Source organism: Bos indicus x Bos taurus, chromosome 4, assembly GCF_003369695.1.
Source record: "Bos indicus x Bos taurus breed Angus x Brahman F1 hybrid chromosome 4, Bos_hybrid_MaternalHap_v2.0, whole genome shotgun sequence".
NCBI lineage: Eukaryota > Metazoa > Chordata > Mammalia > Artiodactyla > Bovidae > Bos > Bos indicus x Bos taurus.
In genome coordinates, this window is record NC_040079.1 from 89,083,401 (window position 1) to 89,103,428 (window position 20,028).

Genomic DNA, 20,028 nt, shown 5'->3' on the forward strand with positions numbered 1-20,028 from the left:
CAACCCTATGGACTGTAGCCCCCAGGCTCCTCTGTCTATGGAGTTTTCCAGGCAAGAATACTGGAGTGGGTTGTCACTTTCTACTCCATAATGTAAAACTCCTAGAGGAAAACATAGGTAGAATACTCTCTGACATATTTCACAGTAGTATCTTTTTTTTTTTTTTTTTTCCCAGTTTATTTTCTCGGTTTTCTAATTTTGGGGTGTATTTAAAAGTGTTGGATTCACTTAGTGTGTGGTTTTATTGCCTCCAAAAGAACATTCTAATTTATGCCACTTTTGAAATAATTATAAGAAGATGCAGGGCCAGTTGAGAAAGTCTCTTTTGTCCATTGCTTGGATTTTGTCTTTTTTTGGTTTGTTTTTTTTTCTTTAATAGAAAATTATTTAATTAGTATACATGTGTTCCCCATCCTGAACGCTCCTCCCTCCTCCCTCCCCACACCATCCCTCTGGGTCGTCCCAGTGCACCAGCCCCAAGCATCCAGCATCGTGCATTGAACCTGGACTGGCATCTCGTTTCATACATGACGTTTCACATGTTTAAATGCCATTCTCCCAAATCTTCCCACCCTCTCCCTCTCCCACAGAGTCCATAAGACTGTTCTATACATCAGTGTCTCTTTTGCTGTCTTGTATACAGGATTATCGTTACCATCTTTCTAAATTCCATATATATGCGTTAGTATACTGTATTGGTGTTTTTCCTTCTGGCTTACTTCACTCTGTATAATAGGCTCCAGTTTCATCCACCTCATTAAAACTGATTCAAATGTATTCTTTTTAATGGCTGAGTAATACTCCATTGTGTATATGTACCACAGCTTTCTTATCCATTCATCTGCTGATGGACATCTAGGTTGCTTCCATGTCTTGGCTATTATAAACAGTGCTGCGATGAAAGTAGTATCTTTTTTGATCCATCTCCCAGAATAATGGAAATAAAAACAAAAATAAACAAATGGAATCTAATTGAACTTAAACACTTGTGCACAGCAAAGGAAACAATAAATGAAATGAAAAAACAGCCCACAGATGGGGAGAAAATATTTGCAAATGATGTGACCAATAAGGAATAGTTTCCAAAATTTACAAACAACTCATGAGGCTTAATATCATCAAAACAAAGAAACCCTATAAAAAATTGGGCAGGAGACCTTAACATTGACATTTCTCCAAAGAGGACAGATGGCCAATAGGCACATGAAGAGATGTTCCACGTGGCTAATAAAGAAATGCAAATCAAAACAATAATGAGATAACACTTCACACCAGCCAGAATGGCTACTGTCAAAAAATCCACAAACAATAAATGCTGGAGAGGGTGTGGAGAGAAGGGAACCCTCCTATACTGTTGGTGGGAATGTATATTGGCATAGCCACTATGCAGAACACTATGGAGGTTCCTTAAAAAATTAAAAATAGAGCGACCATATGACCCTGCAATCCCACTCCTGGGCATACATTTGGAGAAAAGCATGATCCAAAAGTATACATACACCCTAATGTTCACTGCACCACTGTTTACAATAGCCAAGACATGAAAGTGACCTCAATGTTAATCAACAGAGGGATGGACAAAGAGGTGGTACACATATACAAGGGAATATTATTCAGCTATTAAAAAGAATAACATAATGCCACTTGCAGCAACACAGATGGACCTAGAGAGTGTCATACTGAGTAAAGTAAGTCAGACAGAGAAAGAAATATATGATATCCCTTATATGCAGAATCTGAAAAGAAATAATACAAATGAATTTATTTACAAAACAGAAACAGACTCACAGACTTAGACAAAAATTTATGGTTACCAGGGACAAAGGATGGGCAGAAGGGATAGTAAGGGAGTTTGGGATCAACATGTACACACTGCTATATTTAAAATGGATAACCAACATCAGTCAGTCAGTTCAGTCGCTCAGTCATGTCCAACTCTTTGCGACCCCACGGACTGCAGCACGACAGGTCTCCATTTCCATCGCCAACCCCAGCAGTTTACTCAAACTCATGTCCATTGAGTCGATGATGCCATCCAACCATCTCATCCTCTGTCGTCCCCTTCTCCTCCCATCTTCAATCTTTCCCAGCATCAGGGTCTTCTCAAATGAGTCAGTTCTTCGCATCAGGTGGCCAAAGTACTGGAGTTTTAGCTTCAACATCAGTCCCTCCAATGAATAATTAGGGCTGATTTCCTTTACGATGGACTGGTTGGATATCCTTGCAATCCAAGGGACTCTCAAGAGTCTTCTCCAACACCACAGTTCAAAAGTATCAATTCTTCGGTGCTCAAGCTTTCTTTATAGTCCAGCTCTCACATCCATACACAACCACTGGAAAAACCATAGCCTTGACTAGACGGACCTTTGTTGGCAAAGTGATGACCCTGTTTTTTAATATGCTGTCTAGGTTGGTCACAGCTTTTCTCCCAAGGAGCAAGCATCTTTTACTTTCATGGCTGAAGTCACTATTTGCAGTGATTTTGGGCCCCCATAAATAAAGCCTGTCATTGTTTCCACTGTTTCCTCATCTATTTGACATAAAGTGATGGGACCAGATGCCATGATCTTAGTTTTTTTGAACGTTGAGTTTTAAGCCCACTTTTTCACTCTTTAGTTCAAGAGTTCAAGAAGCTCTTTAGTTCTTCACTTTCTGCCATAAGGGTGGTGTCATCTGCATATCTGAGGTTATTGATATTTCTCCTGGCAATCTTGATTCCAATTTGTGCTTCTTCCAGTCCAGTGTTTCTCATGATGTACTCTGCATATAAGTTAAATAAGCAGGGTGACAATATACAGACTTGATGTGCTCCTTTCCCTGTTTGGAACCAGTCTGTTGTTTCATGTCCAGTTCTAACTGTTGCTTCCTGACCTGCATACAGGTTTCTCAAGAGGCAGGTCAGGTGGTCTGGTATTCCCATCTCTTTCAGAATTTTCCAGAGTTTGTTGTGGTCCACACAGTCAAAGGCTTTGGCATAGTCAATAAAGCAGAAATAGACGTTTTTCTGGAACTCTCTTGCTTTTTCAATGATCCAATGGATGTTGGCAATTTAATCTCTGGTTCCGCTGCCTTTTCTAAATCCAGCTTGACCATCTGGAAGTTCACGGTTCATGTACTGTTGAAGACTGGCTTGAAGAATTCTGAGCATTACTTTACTAGCGTGTGAGATGAATGCAATTGTGCAGTAGTTGGATCATTCTTTGGCATTGCCTTTCTTTGGGATGGAATGAAAACTGACCTTTTCTAGTCCTGTGGCCACTGCTAAGTTCTCCATATTTGCTGGCCTATTGAGTGCAGCACTTTCATAGCATCATCTTTTAGAATCTGAAATAGCTCAACTGGAATTCCATCACCTCCACTAGCTTTGCTCGTCATGATGCCCACTTGACTTCACATTCCAGGATGTCTGGCTCTAGGTTGGTGATCACACCATCGTGCTTATCCGGGTCATGAAGATCTCTTTTGTATAGTTCTTCTGTGTATTCTTGCCACTTCTTCTTAATATCTTCTGCTTCTGTTAAGTCCCTACCATTTCTGTCCTTTATTGTGCCCATCTTTGCATGAAATGTTCCCTTGGTATCTCTAATTTTCTTGAAGAGATCTCTGGACTTTCCCATTGTATCATTTTCCTCTGTTTCTTCGCATTGATTGCTAAGGAAGGCTTTCTTATCATATATCCTTGCTATTCTTTGGAACTCTGCATTCAAATGGGTATGCCTTTCCTTTTATCCTCTGCTTTTAACTTCTCTTCTATTCGCAGCTATTTGTAAGGCCTCTCCAGACAGCCATTTTGCCTTTTTGCAATTCTTTTCCTTGGGGATGGTCTTGATCCCTGCCTCCTGCACAATGTCACAAACCTCCGTCCATAGCTCATCAGGCACTCTATCAGATCTAATCCCTGGAATCTATTTATTACTTCCAGTGTATAATCATAAGAGATTGATTTAGGTCATACCTGAATGGTCTAGTGGTTTTCCCTACTTTCTTCAATTTAAGTCTGAATTTGGCAATAAGGAGTTCATGATCTGAGCCACAGTCAGCTCCTGGTCTTGTTTTTGATGACTATATAGAGCTTCTCCATCTCTGGCTACAAAGAATATAATCAATTTTATTTCGGTGTTGACCATCTGGTGATGTCCATGTGTAGAGACTTCTCTTGTGTTGTTGGAGGAAGGTGTTTGCTAGGACCAGTGGGTTCTCTTGGCAAAACTCTATTGGCCTTTGCCCTGCTTCATTCTGTCCTCCAAGGCCACATTTGCCTGTTACTCCAGGTGTTTCTTGACTTCCTACTGTTGCATTCCAGTCCCCTATAATGAAAAGGACATATTTTTTGGGTGTTAGTTCTAAAAGGGCTTGTAGGTCCTCATAGAACTGTTCAACTTCAGCTTCTTCAGCATTGCTGGTTGGTGTATAGACTTGGATTACTGTGATACTGAATGGCTTGTGTTGGAAACGAACAGAGATCATTCTGTTGTTTTTGAGACTGCATCCAAGTACTTCATTTCAGACTCTTTTGTTGACTATGATGGCTACTCCATTTCTTCTAAGGGATTCTTGCCCACAGTAGTAGATATAATGGTCATCTGAGTTCAATTCACCCATTCCAGTCCATTTTAGTTCACTGATTCCTAGAAGGTCGATGTTCACTCTTGCCATCTCCTGTTTGACCACTTCCAATTTGCTTTGATTAATGGACCTAACATTCCAGGTTCCTATGCAATACTGCTCTTTATAGCATTGGATTTTACTTCCATCACCAGTCACATCTAGAACTGGGTGTGGTTTTTGCTCTGGCTCCACCCCTTCATTCTTTCTGGAGTTATTTCTTCATTGCTCTCCAGTAGCATATTGGGCACCTACCAACCTGGGGAGTTCCTCTTTCAGTGTCCTATCTTTTGCCTTTTCATACTGTTCATGGGGTTCTCAAGGCAAGAATACTGAAGTGGTTTGCCATTCCCCTCTCCAGTGGACCACATTTTGTCAGAATTCTCCACCATGAGCCGTCCGTCTTGGGTGGCCCTAGCTTGGGCATGGCTCATAGCTTCCTTGAGTTGGACAAGGCTGTGGTCCGTGTGATCAGATTGGTTAGTTTCCTTTGATTGTGGTTTTCATTCTATCTGCCCTCTGAAGGAGAAGGGTAAGAGGCTTACAGAAGCTTCCTGATGGGAGAGACTGACTGAGGGTGAAACTGGGTCTTGTTCTGATGGGCAAGGCCATGTTCAGTAAATCTTTAATCCAATTTTCTGTTGATGGGTGGAACTGTGTTCCCTCCCTGTTATTTACCTAGGGACAAACTACAGTGGAGGTAATGAAGATAATGACGACCTCCTTCAAAAGGTCCCATGCATGCACTGCTACGTGCAGCGCCCCCAGCCCTGCAGCAGGCCACTGCCAGTGATTCCTGGACACTTTCAGGCAAGTCTGGGTCAGTCTTTTGTGGGGTCATTGCTCCTTTCTTCTGGGTCCTGGTATGCACAAGGCTCTGTTTTTGCCCGCCACGAGTTTGTTTCCCTGTCCTGTGTAAGTCCTGGCGGCTCTATGGTGGGGTAATGGTGACCTGCTCTAAGAGGGCTTTTGCCACACCCAGGTCTGCTGCACCCAGAGCCCCTGCTCCTGCGGCAGTCCACTGCTGACTCCTACCTCCTCAGGAGACGCTCAAACACAGTTCTGGCTCAGTCTCTGTGGGGCCTCTGGGTCCTGGTGTGCACAAGGTTTCTTTGAGCCTTCTGAGCTTTTCTGGTGGGTATGGGGTTTGGTTCTAAATGTGATTTTTCCCCTCCTACAATCTTGCTGGGGCTTCTCCAACATGGACTTACTGTATAGCACATGGAACTCTGCTCAGTGTTGTGTGGCAGCCTGGATGGGAGAGGAATTTGGGGGAAAACGGATACATGTATATGTTTGGCTAGGTCCTTTTGCAGTCTATCACAAACTATCACAACATTGTTAATCAGCTATACTTCAATATAATATAAAAAGGTTTTTTTTTTTTAATCCAGTACTCAGGAGTATCAAAATTCTCTCAAAGATTACTCACAACCTAGCCAAACATTATCATGGGGATGAAAAGATTTAATTTCTTCAAGTCATGGAAGGTCATTACTGTTGTGGAGGATGGATATGCAATTACATTTAAAATACTTGAAAATAATTTCTTGGCTAATGTTCACAGCATTTCTGTGATAGACTTTGGGGAATATTTCTCCCAATTCCCACATTTACCTGAGAGCCAGAATCTGTATGAGTTGAGAAAGGCAGCGTCATCTCAAAATAGCCAAGATGAGAGTCTGAAGTCTGAGACTACAATGTGAATTTCTTATTCCTGAGAAATATGTCTAGAAACTAAGGAAATGTCTTTTACTTCTGTTGGCACTGGTCTCAAGATTTAGGGTACCTACTGTTAAAAATGCCATCAGTCTTGGATCATAAAAACTTACATGAATTTTTCTAGTGATCAGATATTCTCAGTACATGAACAAACATCACCAGTATTTTTTTTTTATTGCCATGTAAAACCAAACATGAAAAAGTAGCAATATTCAATTTAGAACAAGGACTTGCTTCTGAGGCAGATCCAAGTCTTTACTAGGAATGGCTGCAGTAAAACACTGTTGTTTTTTTTATTATTGCAAAACCTTTTTCACAATGCTGGCAAGAAATTTCTAAAGACACTGTGTTATTATACTGAAGGTTGTTCCTCTAGGATGGATGATTCCCAGAACTAATACACTCTCTAAACAGGAGGAAGTTCATTCTCCAGGCCTTAGTGAAGCTGATTTATCAAAGTAAAGAGATAGCAGGTGGGTTTTGAGATAAGTACATAAAATAGTTCCACGAGCTGGGGGAAAAAAAACACACACTCAGGAGAAGCAGAAAACCTTCTCAATGGACATCTAAAAGCCTTACTGCATGTCCTGCTGTTTCAAATGAAAAGCTTCTAGATTAGACTTGTGAGCTCCAATAGCCCTGGCTGCGCGCAGGTCAGGTGCAGTGAGGGCAGCGGAAAGGGGTTACTTAGCAACCTCGGCAGGAAGGCTGGAGCGAGGTGGTCAAACCTGGCTCCTGAAGAAAGGATTGGGCTAAAAGCTGCACAGCTGGCCAGATGTTTAAGAAAAAGAAGGAAAGGAAGTCCTGAATAGAAATGAGTTAATTGTCTCATTGCTTCACGCAGTTAATGTAACCAACATGTCTTTCTAAGATAAATGCAAACTTCGACTAGAATAAAAAAAAAGAAAATTAAAGTCTCAAGAATCCAGATACCACTGAATAGAAAATATAGCTAAAAAGAGCATAGTAGGTTATTTCCCCTTTGAGATACACACACACACACACACACACACACACACACGTGTTCCATATGTATATAAAGTATACATGTTATATATATTTATACACATTTCAATATGTCCTTATTTAAACATTATAATGTGGCATGAAAAATGAAGAAATTCTAGTTCCATTCATATTTGTTCTTTATTTTACAAAACTGCTTTTTTGAAGAAAAGAATCTAAAGGTCCTTAATCTGTGGCCCTGTTTGGTATCTACGTTCATATACAGTCAAACAATGTCAGCAAGATAACTTCTTCTCAGATGCACTATCTGTAGGTCCTGAATGTGTATGTGTGTGTGTGTGTGTGTGTGTGTGTGTGTGTGTGTGTGTGTGTTAGTTGTTCAGTCATGTCCAACTCTGTGACTCCATGGACTGTAACCCACCAGGCTTCTCTGTCCATGGAATTCTCCTGAATATTATACTTAAAAAACAAACCTTGATTGAACTCAGGAATAGAAAGGTTGCTGGAGGTCCTTCGGCAATTAAACTTTATTAACTAGAAACTGAGAGAGACTAGAACGCTGAGTTCTACTGTATGCTGCTGCTGCTGCTGCTGCTAAATCGCTTCAGTCGTGTCTGACTCTGTGTGACCCCATAGACGGCAGCCCAGCAGGCTCCTCTGTCCGTGGAATTTTCCAGGCAAGAGTACTGGAGTGGGGTGCCATTGCCTTCTCCGTCTACTGTATGAGGGCATGAATTACTGGAAAATAGAAATATTCTTACCCACAGGGAACATAATTAGAGAACTTTGTAACTCCAGAGCTTACTAAAAAACTGTATGTTTCTAGCTCAATAGAGCACATTCTACTACAGTGTGGGGTTTAATTTAACATGGTTCTATTTTAAATTTCACTCAAGAGTTCATTCAAATGCATCTATACTCAACTAGAGAACAATAGTATGGCACCAACTCCAAAAGCAGCAACATAATAACAGTTAAACTGGAACTTGCTAACTAAAATATTTTTTATTGATTTTAGCACAACTTTCAGGAAACTTATTATAAAACAAATACTATTTGTAAAATACTGTCTTTCATTTTATTATGTCTATACAAATAGAAATTTCTATTATAGAGCCAATATTTCTATTAGTTTTAAGTTTCTTTCTAGAGAATGCTACTTGAAGACTATTACTAAAAGAATAATGATATGAAATTAAATATAGAATAAAGTATAAACTCTTTAAAAAACATTTATATGCTCAGAAGCAGGTTGAAATACATTTTGCAGTAAGGCTTCTCTAGCTAAGATTAAAGTTCAAAAATCACTTCAATAATATTTGTGGAGAGTCAAAAGATTAAAGAGAGATAATTTTATGAAAATGCTTCACAGATCAGCAACTTCTCTAATATGTAAGCCAGTAAATTTGCTTTGGAAAAAGTACGTGTTGATAAATCTCCCCAGATATGTTTTCTGTCGATTGATACCATACAATATATTTTACTTAAAATTAGGATTGCCTGGAGTTTGCTGGATTTAATTATTTGTAATTACCAAGCCGTTGTCAGCCTGTGGCCATTTTATGATAGTGCTATCTGCTATGTGGGTCAGGTTCAACTGTATATCTTCTCAAACACAGATTTAATGTGCTATTGATGAAACCATTACTAGAGCCAAATGAAAGTCTGGGCTGATTGATTGGTCCACAGGGAGTTGTCACACAAGAAAGGAGTAATTAGTATTCATTACTTCATACTGCACAACATTCCAATTATTAATGAACTTCAACTTTTGGACTATGCTGTATCTATCACAAGTATCTTTTCAGACATCCATTATTACGAAGAATAGACTAATGATTGTTTTTTTAAAAAGGGTCCCAAAGCAAACAGAACTAAAATAAACAAAAACACTGTAAGTGGTCAAAAATGTTGAGGAATGTGGCTTTCTCTCAGGAATATGAAAGGCTATTCCACCTGCATTTGAAGAAGATGAAGCAGTAAAGCCATTTTGGGCGACTACACCAACTTCGCAATCCCTGGGGGTTGTCTCTTCTTTTGCTTGCTTTCAGTGCTATTTCCTCTTTACAATACAAAGGGAAACATATTTGTACCCAACAGGTACTTGGAAAGAGAAACAGAAATTATTCGTAACATTGTATAGGAGGCGGTGACCAAAATTATCTCAAAGAAAAAGAAATGCAAGAAGGCAACGTGGTTGTCTGAGAAGGCTTTACAAATAGCTGAGGAAAGAGGAGAAAGGCAAGGCAGGCAGGGAAAGATACACCTAACTGAATGCAGAGTGCCAGAGAATAGCAAGGAGAGATAAAAAGGCCTTTTTAAATGAACAATGGAAAAAGTAGAGGAAAACAATAGAATGGGAAATACTAGAAATCTCCTTTAAAAAATTAGAGATGTCAAGGGAACATTTCATGCAAATATGGACACTATAAAGGACAGAAATGGTATGGACCTAACAGAAGCAGAAGAGATTAAGAAGAGATGACAAGAATTCACAGAACTATACAAAAAAGATCTTAATGACCCAGATAAGCACGATGGTGTGATCACTCACCTAGAGGAAGACATCCTTGAACTGGAAGTCAAACAGGTCTTAAGAAGCATCACTATGAACAAAGCTAGTGGAGGTGATGGAATTCCAGTTGAGCTACTTCAAATTCTAAAAGATGCTGCTGTTAAAGGGTTCCACTCAATATGCCAGCAAATTTTAAAAACTCAGCATTGGCCACAGGACTGGAAAAGGACAGTTTTCATTCCAATCCCAAAGAAGGCCAATACCAAAGAACGTTCAAACTACCAGACAATTGCACTCATTTTGCATGCTAGTAAGGGCAGGAGGAGAAGGGGACGACAGAGGGTGAGATGGCTGGATGGCATCACCGACTTGATGGACATGAGTCAGGGTGAACTCCGGGAGTTGGTGATGGACAGGGAGGCCTGGAGTGCTGCAATTCGTGGGGTCGCAAAGAGTCGGACACGACTGAGCTACTGAATTGAACTGAACTGAAGATTATGCTCAAAATCCTTCAAGCTAAGTTTCAGCAGTATGTGAATTGAGAACTCCCAGATGTACAACCTGGGTTTAGAAAAGGCAGAGGAACCAGAGATCAAATTGCCTACATTCATTGGACCACAGAGAAAGCAAGGGAATTCAAGAAAAATAACCACTTCTTCTTCACCAACTACTTTAAAGCTTTGACTCTGTGGATCACAACAAACTGTGGAAAATTCTTAAAGAAGTGGGAATACCATACCACCTTATCTGCCTCCTGAGAAACCTGTAAGCAGGCCAAGATTCTAACCAGGTCAGTTAGAATCTTACATGGACCATCAACAACCTCAAGTATGTGGATGATACCACACTAACGGCAGAAAGTGAAGAGGAACTAAAGAGCCTCTTGATGATGGTGAAAGAGGAGAGTGAGAAAGCTGGCTTATAACTCAACATTCAAAAAACTAAGATCATGGCATCTGGTCCTATCCATTTACAGCAAATAGAGCAAAAAGAAGCAGTGACAAACTTTATTTTCTTGGGCTCCAAAATCACCGCCGATAATGACTGCAGCCATGAAATTAAAAGATGCTTGCTCCTTGGAAGGAAAGCTATGACAAACCTAGACAGTGTACTAAATAGCAGAAACATCACTTTGGTCAACAAAGGTCTTAGAATTAAAGCTATGGTTTTTCCAGTAGTCGTGTATGGATGTGAGAGTTGGATCATAAACAAGGCTGAACGCTGAAGAACTGATGCTTTTGAATTGTGGTACTAGAGGAGACTCCTGAGAGTCCCTTGGACTGCAAGCAAATCAAACCAGTCAATCCTAAAGGAAATCAACGCTGAATATTCATTGGAAGGACTTATGCTGAAACTCAAGCTTTAATACTTTGGTCACCTGATGTGAAAAGCTGACTCACTGAAAAAGGTCCTGATGCTGGGAAGGACTGAAGGCAGAAGGAGAAAAGCACAGCAGAGGATGACATGTTTAAATAGTTATCACCAACTCAATGGACACGAATTTGAGCAAATTCTGGGAAACAGTGATGGACAGGGAGGCCTGGCGTGCTGCAATCCACGGGGTTTGCAAAGAGTCAGACATGACTTTGCGACTGAACAACATTTTTACCATTCAAAAAAAAAGAGTTGTTGGTTGGAATAGTTCCTCAAAGGAAGAGGCTAATAGTATTAAATATACAAATTTTTTGTGTTACTAAAAAAATAGCAGAATGAAAGTTTCTAAGTCAGTGCTCTGGAAGGCTTCACAACCATTAAATATCATCAGTGAGTATGTAAATGTGTACGACTTTGGAAAACAATCCACATTTTCTTTTAAAGCATACTGTGTGCACTCTCTACAACCCAACTCTTCTACCCCAGAATATAAACTCTAAAGAACCCCTTGCTGTGTGAACCTTTACATGTGTATCTGAGTATTCAGTACACTAATATTAATAGCAGCATGTCTTGTAATAGCAAAAAACTGGAAAATCACCTAAGTGTCCTTCAGTAAAAATATTCAATAAAGTGAGAAAGAGTCTCACCATTGAATATTACAGCAACAAAAATGAGATTAGAGTTAAATGAAAAAAAAATTAGAGGTAAAAGTAAGAGATAGGCACAGAAGTATAATACTGAGTAAAAAAATTTAAGTCCCTCTAAACTCTATATGTATGCTATGATGGATTTTTATAAACTCCCAAATCGAGGATAATATATTGTTTTGGAAGATATATATATATATATATATATATATAATAGAACTATTTTAAATAAAGCAATAAAACGATGATGAAATTTAAAATACTGACCATCTTTGGAGAGGAGACAGGATGGGAAAGGATTCGTGAAGGTGGATTGAAGAATACTGACCATCTTAATGTTCATAATTTGAATGATAGATACCCATCTAAGTTATTATTATTATGATTCATAACTTTTATATACTAAGTATTTTATATGCATTATTAAATAATAAAATTTAAATAACCAAAACCCTCTACTGCTCTTAGGAGGCAACTTAAAACATCAAAAGATATGACTGACTCCTCCCCTCCCCACTCCTCCTTTTTGCTGATATGTTTTGTGGTTCCACCCATGGTTCATCCACACTTTCCATGTCTGAAAAACAAGGTCTGACTTCTGGAGGTCTGGCTGAGCATCTGGTCCATGCTCCCAATCACCCACATACTACACCTATCACTCATTAAAGATTCAAGGGAAATCATATATACTGAAAATCTGTATGTGCTATGCTTTTATTTTCCTCATTAGGTAAGAAAATAGAAACAGAAAAACAAGATAACCAACTTAACCCGAACAACAAACTAGAGTGCAGCAGCCTAAGACGCGGCCCAGGATCCATCTTACTCCTTGTGCCCTGATGCTAGTTTCAACAACAGCACACTGGGGCACAAGCCAGCCCCACCTCATAGCCCTAAAAGTCTCTCTTGAAAATGCACACACAGCAGCCAAGACAGTGGGTTGAGCACTGAATGTACTTTCTTTCCCTTGCCAAATCGTGTGGAAAAAATGGAAAGATACAAGTTTAGAGAAGCAACATTTCTTTAAGGGTGGGAGGGATAAATAAGGAGGTTGGGATTAACAATAGAATAGGAAAAACTAGAGACCTCTTCAAGAAAATTAGAGATACCAAGGGAATATGTCATGCAAAGACGGGCACAATAAAGGGCAGAAATGGTATGGACCTAACCGAAGCAGAAGATATTAAGAAGAGGTGGCAAGAATACACAGAAGAACTGTACAAAAAAGATCTTCATGACCAAGATAATCACGATGGTGTGATCACTCACCTAGAACCAGACATCCTGGAATACAAAGTGAAGTGGGCCTTAGGAAGCATCACTACGAACAAAGCTAGTGGAGGTGATGGAATTCCAGTTGAGCTATTTCAAATCCTAAAAGATGATGCTGTGAAAGTCCTGTACTCAATATGCCAGCAAATTAGGAAAACTCAGCAGTGGCCACAGGACTGGAAAAGGTCAGTTTCATTCCAATTCCAAAGAAAGGCAATGCCAAAGAATGTTCAAACTACTGCACGATTGCACTCATCTCACATGCTAGTAAACTAATGCTCAAAATTCTCCAAGCCAGGCTTAACAATACATTAACCATAAACTTCCAGATGTTCTAGCTGGTTTTAGAAAAGGCAGAGGAACCAGAGATCAAATTGCCAACATCCATTGGATTATTGAAAAAGCAAGAGAGTTCCAGAAAAACATCTATTTCTGCTTTACTGACTATGCCAAAGCCTTTGACTGTGTGGATCACAACACCCCGTGGAAAATTCTGAAAGAGATGGGAATACCAGACCACCTGACCTGCCTCTTGAGAAACCTGTATACAGGTCAGGAAGCAACAGTTAGAACTGGACATGGAACAACAGACTGGTTCCAAATAGGAAAAGGAGTATGTCAAAGCTGTAAATTGTTATCCTGCTTATTTAACTTGTATGCAGAGTACATCATGAGAAAATGCTGGGCTGGATGAAGAACAAGCTGGAATAAAAATGGCCGGGAGAAATATAATAACCCCAGATATGCAGATGCCGCCACCCTTATGGCAGAAAGTGAAGAAGAACTAAAGAGCCTCTTGATGAAAGTGAAAGTGGAGAGGGAAAAAGCTGGCTTAAAGCTCAACATTCAGAAAACTACGATCATGGCATCCGGTCCCATCATTTCATGGCAAATAGATGGGGAACAGTCAAAACAGAGGCAGACGTTATTTTCTGTGCTCCAAAATCAGTGCAGATGGTGACTGCAGCCATGAAATTAAAAGACGCTTACTCCTTGGAAGGAAAGTTATGGCAGCATATTAAAAAGCAGAGACCCATGCCAACAAAGGCCCATCTAGTCCAGTAATTATGTATAGATGTGAGAGTTGGGCTATAAAAAAAGCTGAGTGCCGAAGAATTGATGCTTTTGAGCTGTGGTGTTGGAGAAGACTCTTGAGAGTTCCTTGGACTGCAAGGAGATCCAACCAGTCTATCCTAAAGGAAATCAATCCTGAGTGTTCATTGGAAGGATTGATGTTGAAGCTGAAACTCCAATACTTTGGCCACCTCATGCAAAGAGCTGACTCATTTGAAAAGACCCTGATTCTGGGAAAGATTGAAGATGGGAGGAGAAGGGGATGACAGAGGATGAGATGGTTGGATGGCATAACCAACTCAATGGACGTGAGTTTGGGTAAACTTCGGGAGTTGGTGATGGACAGGGAGGCCCGGTATGCTGCAGTCTATGGGTCACAAAGAGTCGGACGCGACTGAGCAACTGATCTGAACTGAACTTCCACCTCTACTGTCGCTGGCTTAGTTTAGGCTCATACTATGTCTCAACTGGACTACTGCAATTGTTTGCTAATTGGATGGACCCTGGCTCTTGGTCCATGTGCCTTTAATCAATACTCCATACTGCCAACGTGCCCTTTCAAAAAACATAAATCTGATTGCATTATTCTTAGCATGCTAAGAGTCTTCACTAGCTTTCCCACTGACTTCTGCTCATGACTCTCAAGTGAACATACAGAAACTCCAGATGTGTTACTCCACGAAGACAAGGTCCCTTGGTTACAAACCATGGATACTGTCAACTAGCATTATGGACAGGAATGTGCCCCTTCAATGTGCTTGGGGGAAAAGCATTGTAACCAGGGAAAAGGCCAACCTGTGGGTCATCTGTGGGTACCCAAGGATACTCACATTCTGGGGCCTGACAATCCAGTCCCACCTTTCTCAGTTCATACACCTTTTCCCCCAAAATGGGGCTCTCCACATATTTGAATCTTAATCGCAGTTCCCCGAAGCTGCTGGGCTGATTAGTATGTTTTAGTACTTGGTATGAGTCTTCTCATTCCAGAATTCTCTTCTCCCATTTGTCTGACAAATGCCCACTGACCTTTTAAGACTCACACTAAATGTAAATGTAACACAAAGTCTTTCCAAGTCTAAACCACGGAGCAGATGACTCTCTATCATGTATACTTCTGTCATCATACCCATGGCATGCATGACTTGTGCTGTGTATAGGTCTGACTTCCCCCTCAGGAAATGCAGCTTCCTTAAGGGCAGGGTCTGTACCTTGGGTTCTGAATCACTGACCACCAGTACAGGGCCTGCCTCTGGCAGTTCTCAGAGAAGCCTTATTCAGTGACTGACACAATTTGCAAGGACTCAGATTCTCTGAATAACAAAACTCTAAAAACATCTAAAGAAAACTCAAGGTACACAAAATTACCTTCATAAAAGCAGTTGTTGCCACTCTTATGAAAGAGTTTAGGAGTTAGAAGTGTTACAGTAACAACTGCATGCAATAAACTCCATTTATTATATTCTTACAGATCATTTAAAATTTTCTTCAACTTTTAAAAACAGCTACAATGACATGATCAATTCTATAAAGCCTAATCAGTTCAGTCACTCAGTCTTTTCCGACTCTTGGCGACCTCGTGGACTGCAGCACACCAGGCCTCCCTGTCTATCGCCAACTCCGGACGTTTACTCAAACTCATGTCCATTGAGTCGGTGATGCCATCCAACCACCTCATCCTCTGTCGTCCCCTTCTCCTCCGTCCTTCAATCTTTCCCAGCATCAGGGTCTTTTCAAATGAGTCAACTCTTCACATCAGGTGGCCAAAGTATTGGTTTCAGCTTCAGCATCAGCATCAGCTTCCAATGAACACTCAGGACTGATCTCCTTTAGGATGGACTGGTTGGATCTCCTTGCAGCCCAAGGGATTCTCAAGAGTCTTTTCCAACACTACAGTTCAAAAGCATCAATTCTTCGGCACTCAGGTTTCTTTATAGCCCCAACTCTCACATCCATACGTGACTACTGGAAAAACCATAGCCTTAACTAGACAGACCCTTTTTGGCAAAGTAATGTTTCTGCTTTTTAATATGCAGTCTAGGTTGGTCATAACTTTTCTTAGCACATATTCAGGAAAGATTATTAATTTGGAATAAATTGCCCTGGTGTGATATTTTGTGATAAAGAATTTGATGCTCTATATAAAACAACTTGTTTATGAAATACAAATAAAAAAATACTCTGGGATTCTTTTACTTAACTATATCCATACTGAGAAAAAAATCAGGACTCAAATTTATCAGTTTTTGGATGTTTTAGATTATCAATATATACACACATATATAGGAACTTTCCTGGTGGGTCAGTGGCTAAGACTCATGCTTCCAATGCAGGAGGCCTGAGTTCCATCCCTGGTCAGGGAACTAGGTCCCACATGATACAGCTAAGAGTTTGCATTCTACAACTAAAGGTCTTGAGTGCTGAAACTAAAAGATCCCACATCTCACCTGCTACAACAAGGTCAGAGTTTCCCAGTCTAGCCGTAACTAGACTGGGTACAGCCAAATACATAAATAAACATGAAAAAAATACATATATATATAAAGAGAGAAAGACATAATTTTTTACACCTAAATTGTGTCACCAAAGGTTCAAGTTAAAGCTAAGAGAATATGTATTTCACTGACAAAAATTCTGTGTCTTCATAATAGAGTCAGAACCTTAATAACAAGGATTACACTTTAGTGACATCCAAGATTTTGCACTGTATTTTTAACACATCAGATATGGCCACAATTTTATTTATGTCAGGGCTGCAGTTTGTCAAATGTCTTATTAGACTCTTCTAAATGCATGTATGGGTAAATTTTGGTTTATTAAACAATTATAAGTTGTCACTCACTGTAAATGGATTTAATTGGTGAATTGTATAATAAATACTAATCAGTTAGAGAGAGACTTTTTACAAAATAGAAGTTAGTCACCCTTAAGCAGACCTATTTTCATTTTAAATTGACAGGAATAATCCAGTGATGAAAAGAGAGAAAAGACACCTTTGAGGCAGAAAGTGGGTGCCAAGGAAGAAAAGTGTTGGGGAAATTCTGAAATTACACCTCTGTGAAGAAAAACAACAAAAAAGAGAAGGAAATTCAGTGGAATAAGCTGTGGCAATGTTGGTTTCTTGAGGGAAGAAGCATAGAGAGCTTTGGACACGCCACAATCTCCAGTGAGCCCATCCAGGCTCAGTTAGAGACAGAACTACTGGATCTGACCTTTTACACAATTACAGAGTGACATGTTGCCTGCTGGGTAATGGTTCCCTGTTCCTGGAAGGATGTGATGGAGAGATGGCGTTTGGGGCAACAGCAGCACTTGGAACATCATGCAGGTCTCAGCAAGAGTGTGCCGAGTCTACCACTGCTGCTGGTATGGGATGTTCTTAGGGATCCACTAGTGAATTCTTTTTTATCCTAATGGTTTATATATATATATATATATTTTTTTTTTTTTAACATATAGGAAAAAAGAGAACTAGCACAGTAAACACATGATTTTGTACATGCTATGACTTGGGGTGAGGCTGAGTTTCAAAAAAAAAGGTGAATTTAAAATAGGTTTTTAAAAATATTAAGTATACTCAAAATGGATTACAGACCTGAATGTAAGGCCAGACAGTTTAAAACTCTTAGAGGAAAGGAAACTCTCTGGCACAAATTGCAGCAGTATCTTTTTTGACCCATCCTCTGGAGTAATTCAAGTAAAAACAAAAATAAACAAATGGGACCTAATTAAACTTAAAAGTTTCTGCACAGCAAAGGAAACTATAAACAAGACAAAAAGATAACCCTTAGAATGGGAGAAAATATTTGCAAATGAAACAACTGACAAATGATTAATCTCCAAAATAAACAAAAAGCTCATGTAGCTCAATATAACAAACAAACAACGTATATACCTGTGGAGGATTCATGTTGATATATGGCAAAACCAATACAATATTGTAAAGTTAAAAAATAAAATTAAATTAAAAAACAAACAAACAAAAAAACAAACAACCCAATCAAAAAATGGACAGAATACTTAAATAGACATCTCTGTAAGGAAAACATATAGATGGCCAACAAATACATGAAAAGATACCCAACATCACCAATCATTAGACAAATGCAAATCAAAACTACAATAAGGTATCTCCTCACACAGGTCAGAATGGCCATCATAAAAAAAATATATACAAATAATAATGCTAGAGAGGACGTGGAGAAAAGGGAACCCTCTGGTACTGTTGATAGGAATGTAAACTGATATAGCCACTATGGACCACAGTACAGAGGTTCCTTAAAAAACTAAAAACAGAATTATCATATCACTCAGCAATCCCATTATTGGGCATATACCCTGAGAAAAGCATAATTGCAAAGACACATACAATTCAATGTTCATTGCAGCATTATTCACAATGCCAGGACATGGAAGCAATCTAAATGTCCATCAACAGAGGAATGGATAAAGATGCAGAGCTGTGGATGGACCTAGAGACTGGTATAAAGAATGAGGTAAGTCAGAAAGAGAAAAACAAATACTGTATATTAATGCATATATGTGGAATCTAGAAAAATGGTATAGATGATTTTATTTGCAAAACAGAAATAGAGAAACAGACGTAGAGAACAAACATGGACACCAACGGGGGTGGGGTGAAATGAATTGGGAGACTGGTATTGACATATATGCACTATTGATACTATGTATAAAATAGGTAATCGCCTACTGTATACCTCAGGGAACTCTACTCAGTGCTCTATGGTGACCTAAATGGGAGGAAAATCCAAAAAAGAGGGGATATATGTACACATAAAAGCTAACTCACTTTGCTGTACATTAGAAGCTAATACTAAATTAATAAAAAGTAAAAATATTAAAAAAATAAGGATACAAGTGATATGCACTTGAGGCAAATATATTAAAAATGTTTTCCAAAGTACTGAGGGTAGAAAAACACTAGTATGAAGTAATAAAGGAGCAAATACTCTCCTATTTGTGACAATGCATTATTGGGGTCTATAAATCAGGAATTGGGTAACATGAATCTCAACCTACCAAAAAAATAGCCTGAACATCTGGATCACGTCAAGTTTGCTTTGGTCTTGGAATGTAGGAGCCCTGGAACGGAAACTCAGAACTATCACCGAGAATATTTCAGCAGGACTTCCTTGGTGGTTCAGTGGTAAAGAATTCGCCTGCCAGTGCAGAAGCCATGGGTTCAACCCCTGGTCTAGGAGGATCAGACATGCCGCGTAGCAAGTAAGCCTGTGTGCCACAACTACTGAGTCCATGATTGGAGCCCAGGACCTGCAGCTACGGAGCCCACACCCCCTAGAGTCCACGCTCCACAAAAACAGAAGGCACCTCAACGAGAAGCCCGCGCACCCCAACTAGAGAGCAGCCCCTGCTCACTGCAACTGGAGAAAAGCCCACACAGCAACGAAGACTCAGCGCAGCCATAAACAAATAAATACAATTATTACAAAAGAATATTTCAATATATTACATTTCATTAGGAGGCCATGAAATAGAAGCTGATGATCAAACTCATGTGTAGTGCAAAACACACATCAAAAGTTATCTTTAAGATTATTTTTAATAATAAAATTATTATTCAATAATACTTACTTTCCCTTTTTAATCGTGTTCCTACCAAGCAATGGATCAAGGACCGGATCTATTGTTTCCTCAAGGTTTTCAATTAAGATGACGTCTCCAAAGGCCAAAGCAGTTTCAATGTCATTCAAAAACCTTAAAATTCAGTCAGAATCAAGAAAAAATGTAAATAAGCATAGGGAAAGTATTCAAAATTATTTATGCTCAATTATATTTAGTGTAATGTAAACATTTTAAATGGGATTTAGAGAA

General features: G+C 39.5%; 1 protein-coding gene across 1 annotated transcript in view; it reads right to left on the bottom strand.

Moving 5' to 3' along the window:
- DNAH11 (dynein axonemal heavy chain 11) overlaps positions 1 to 20,028 on the bottom strand; it is a 369,705-nt gene that overhangs the window by 66,193 nt on the left and 283,484 nt on the right. Inside the window, exon 65 of the mRNA XM_027539949.1 lies at positions 19,789 to 19,911. Coding sequence (XP_027395750.1) covers positions 19,789 to 19,911 — 123 coding nt within the window. The remainder of the gene's footprint in view (positions 1 to 19,788; positions 19,912 to 20,028) is intronic.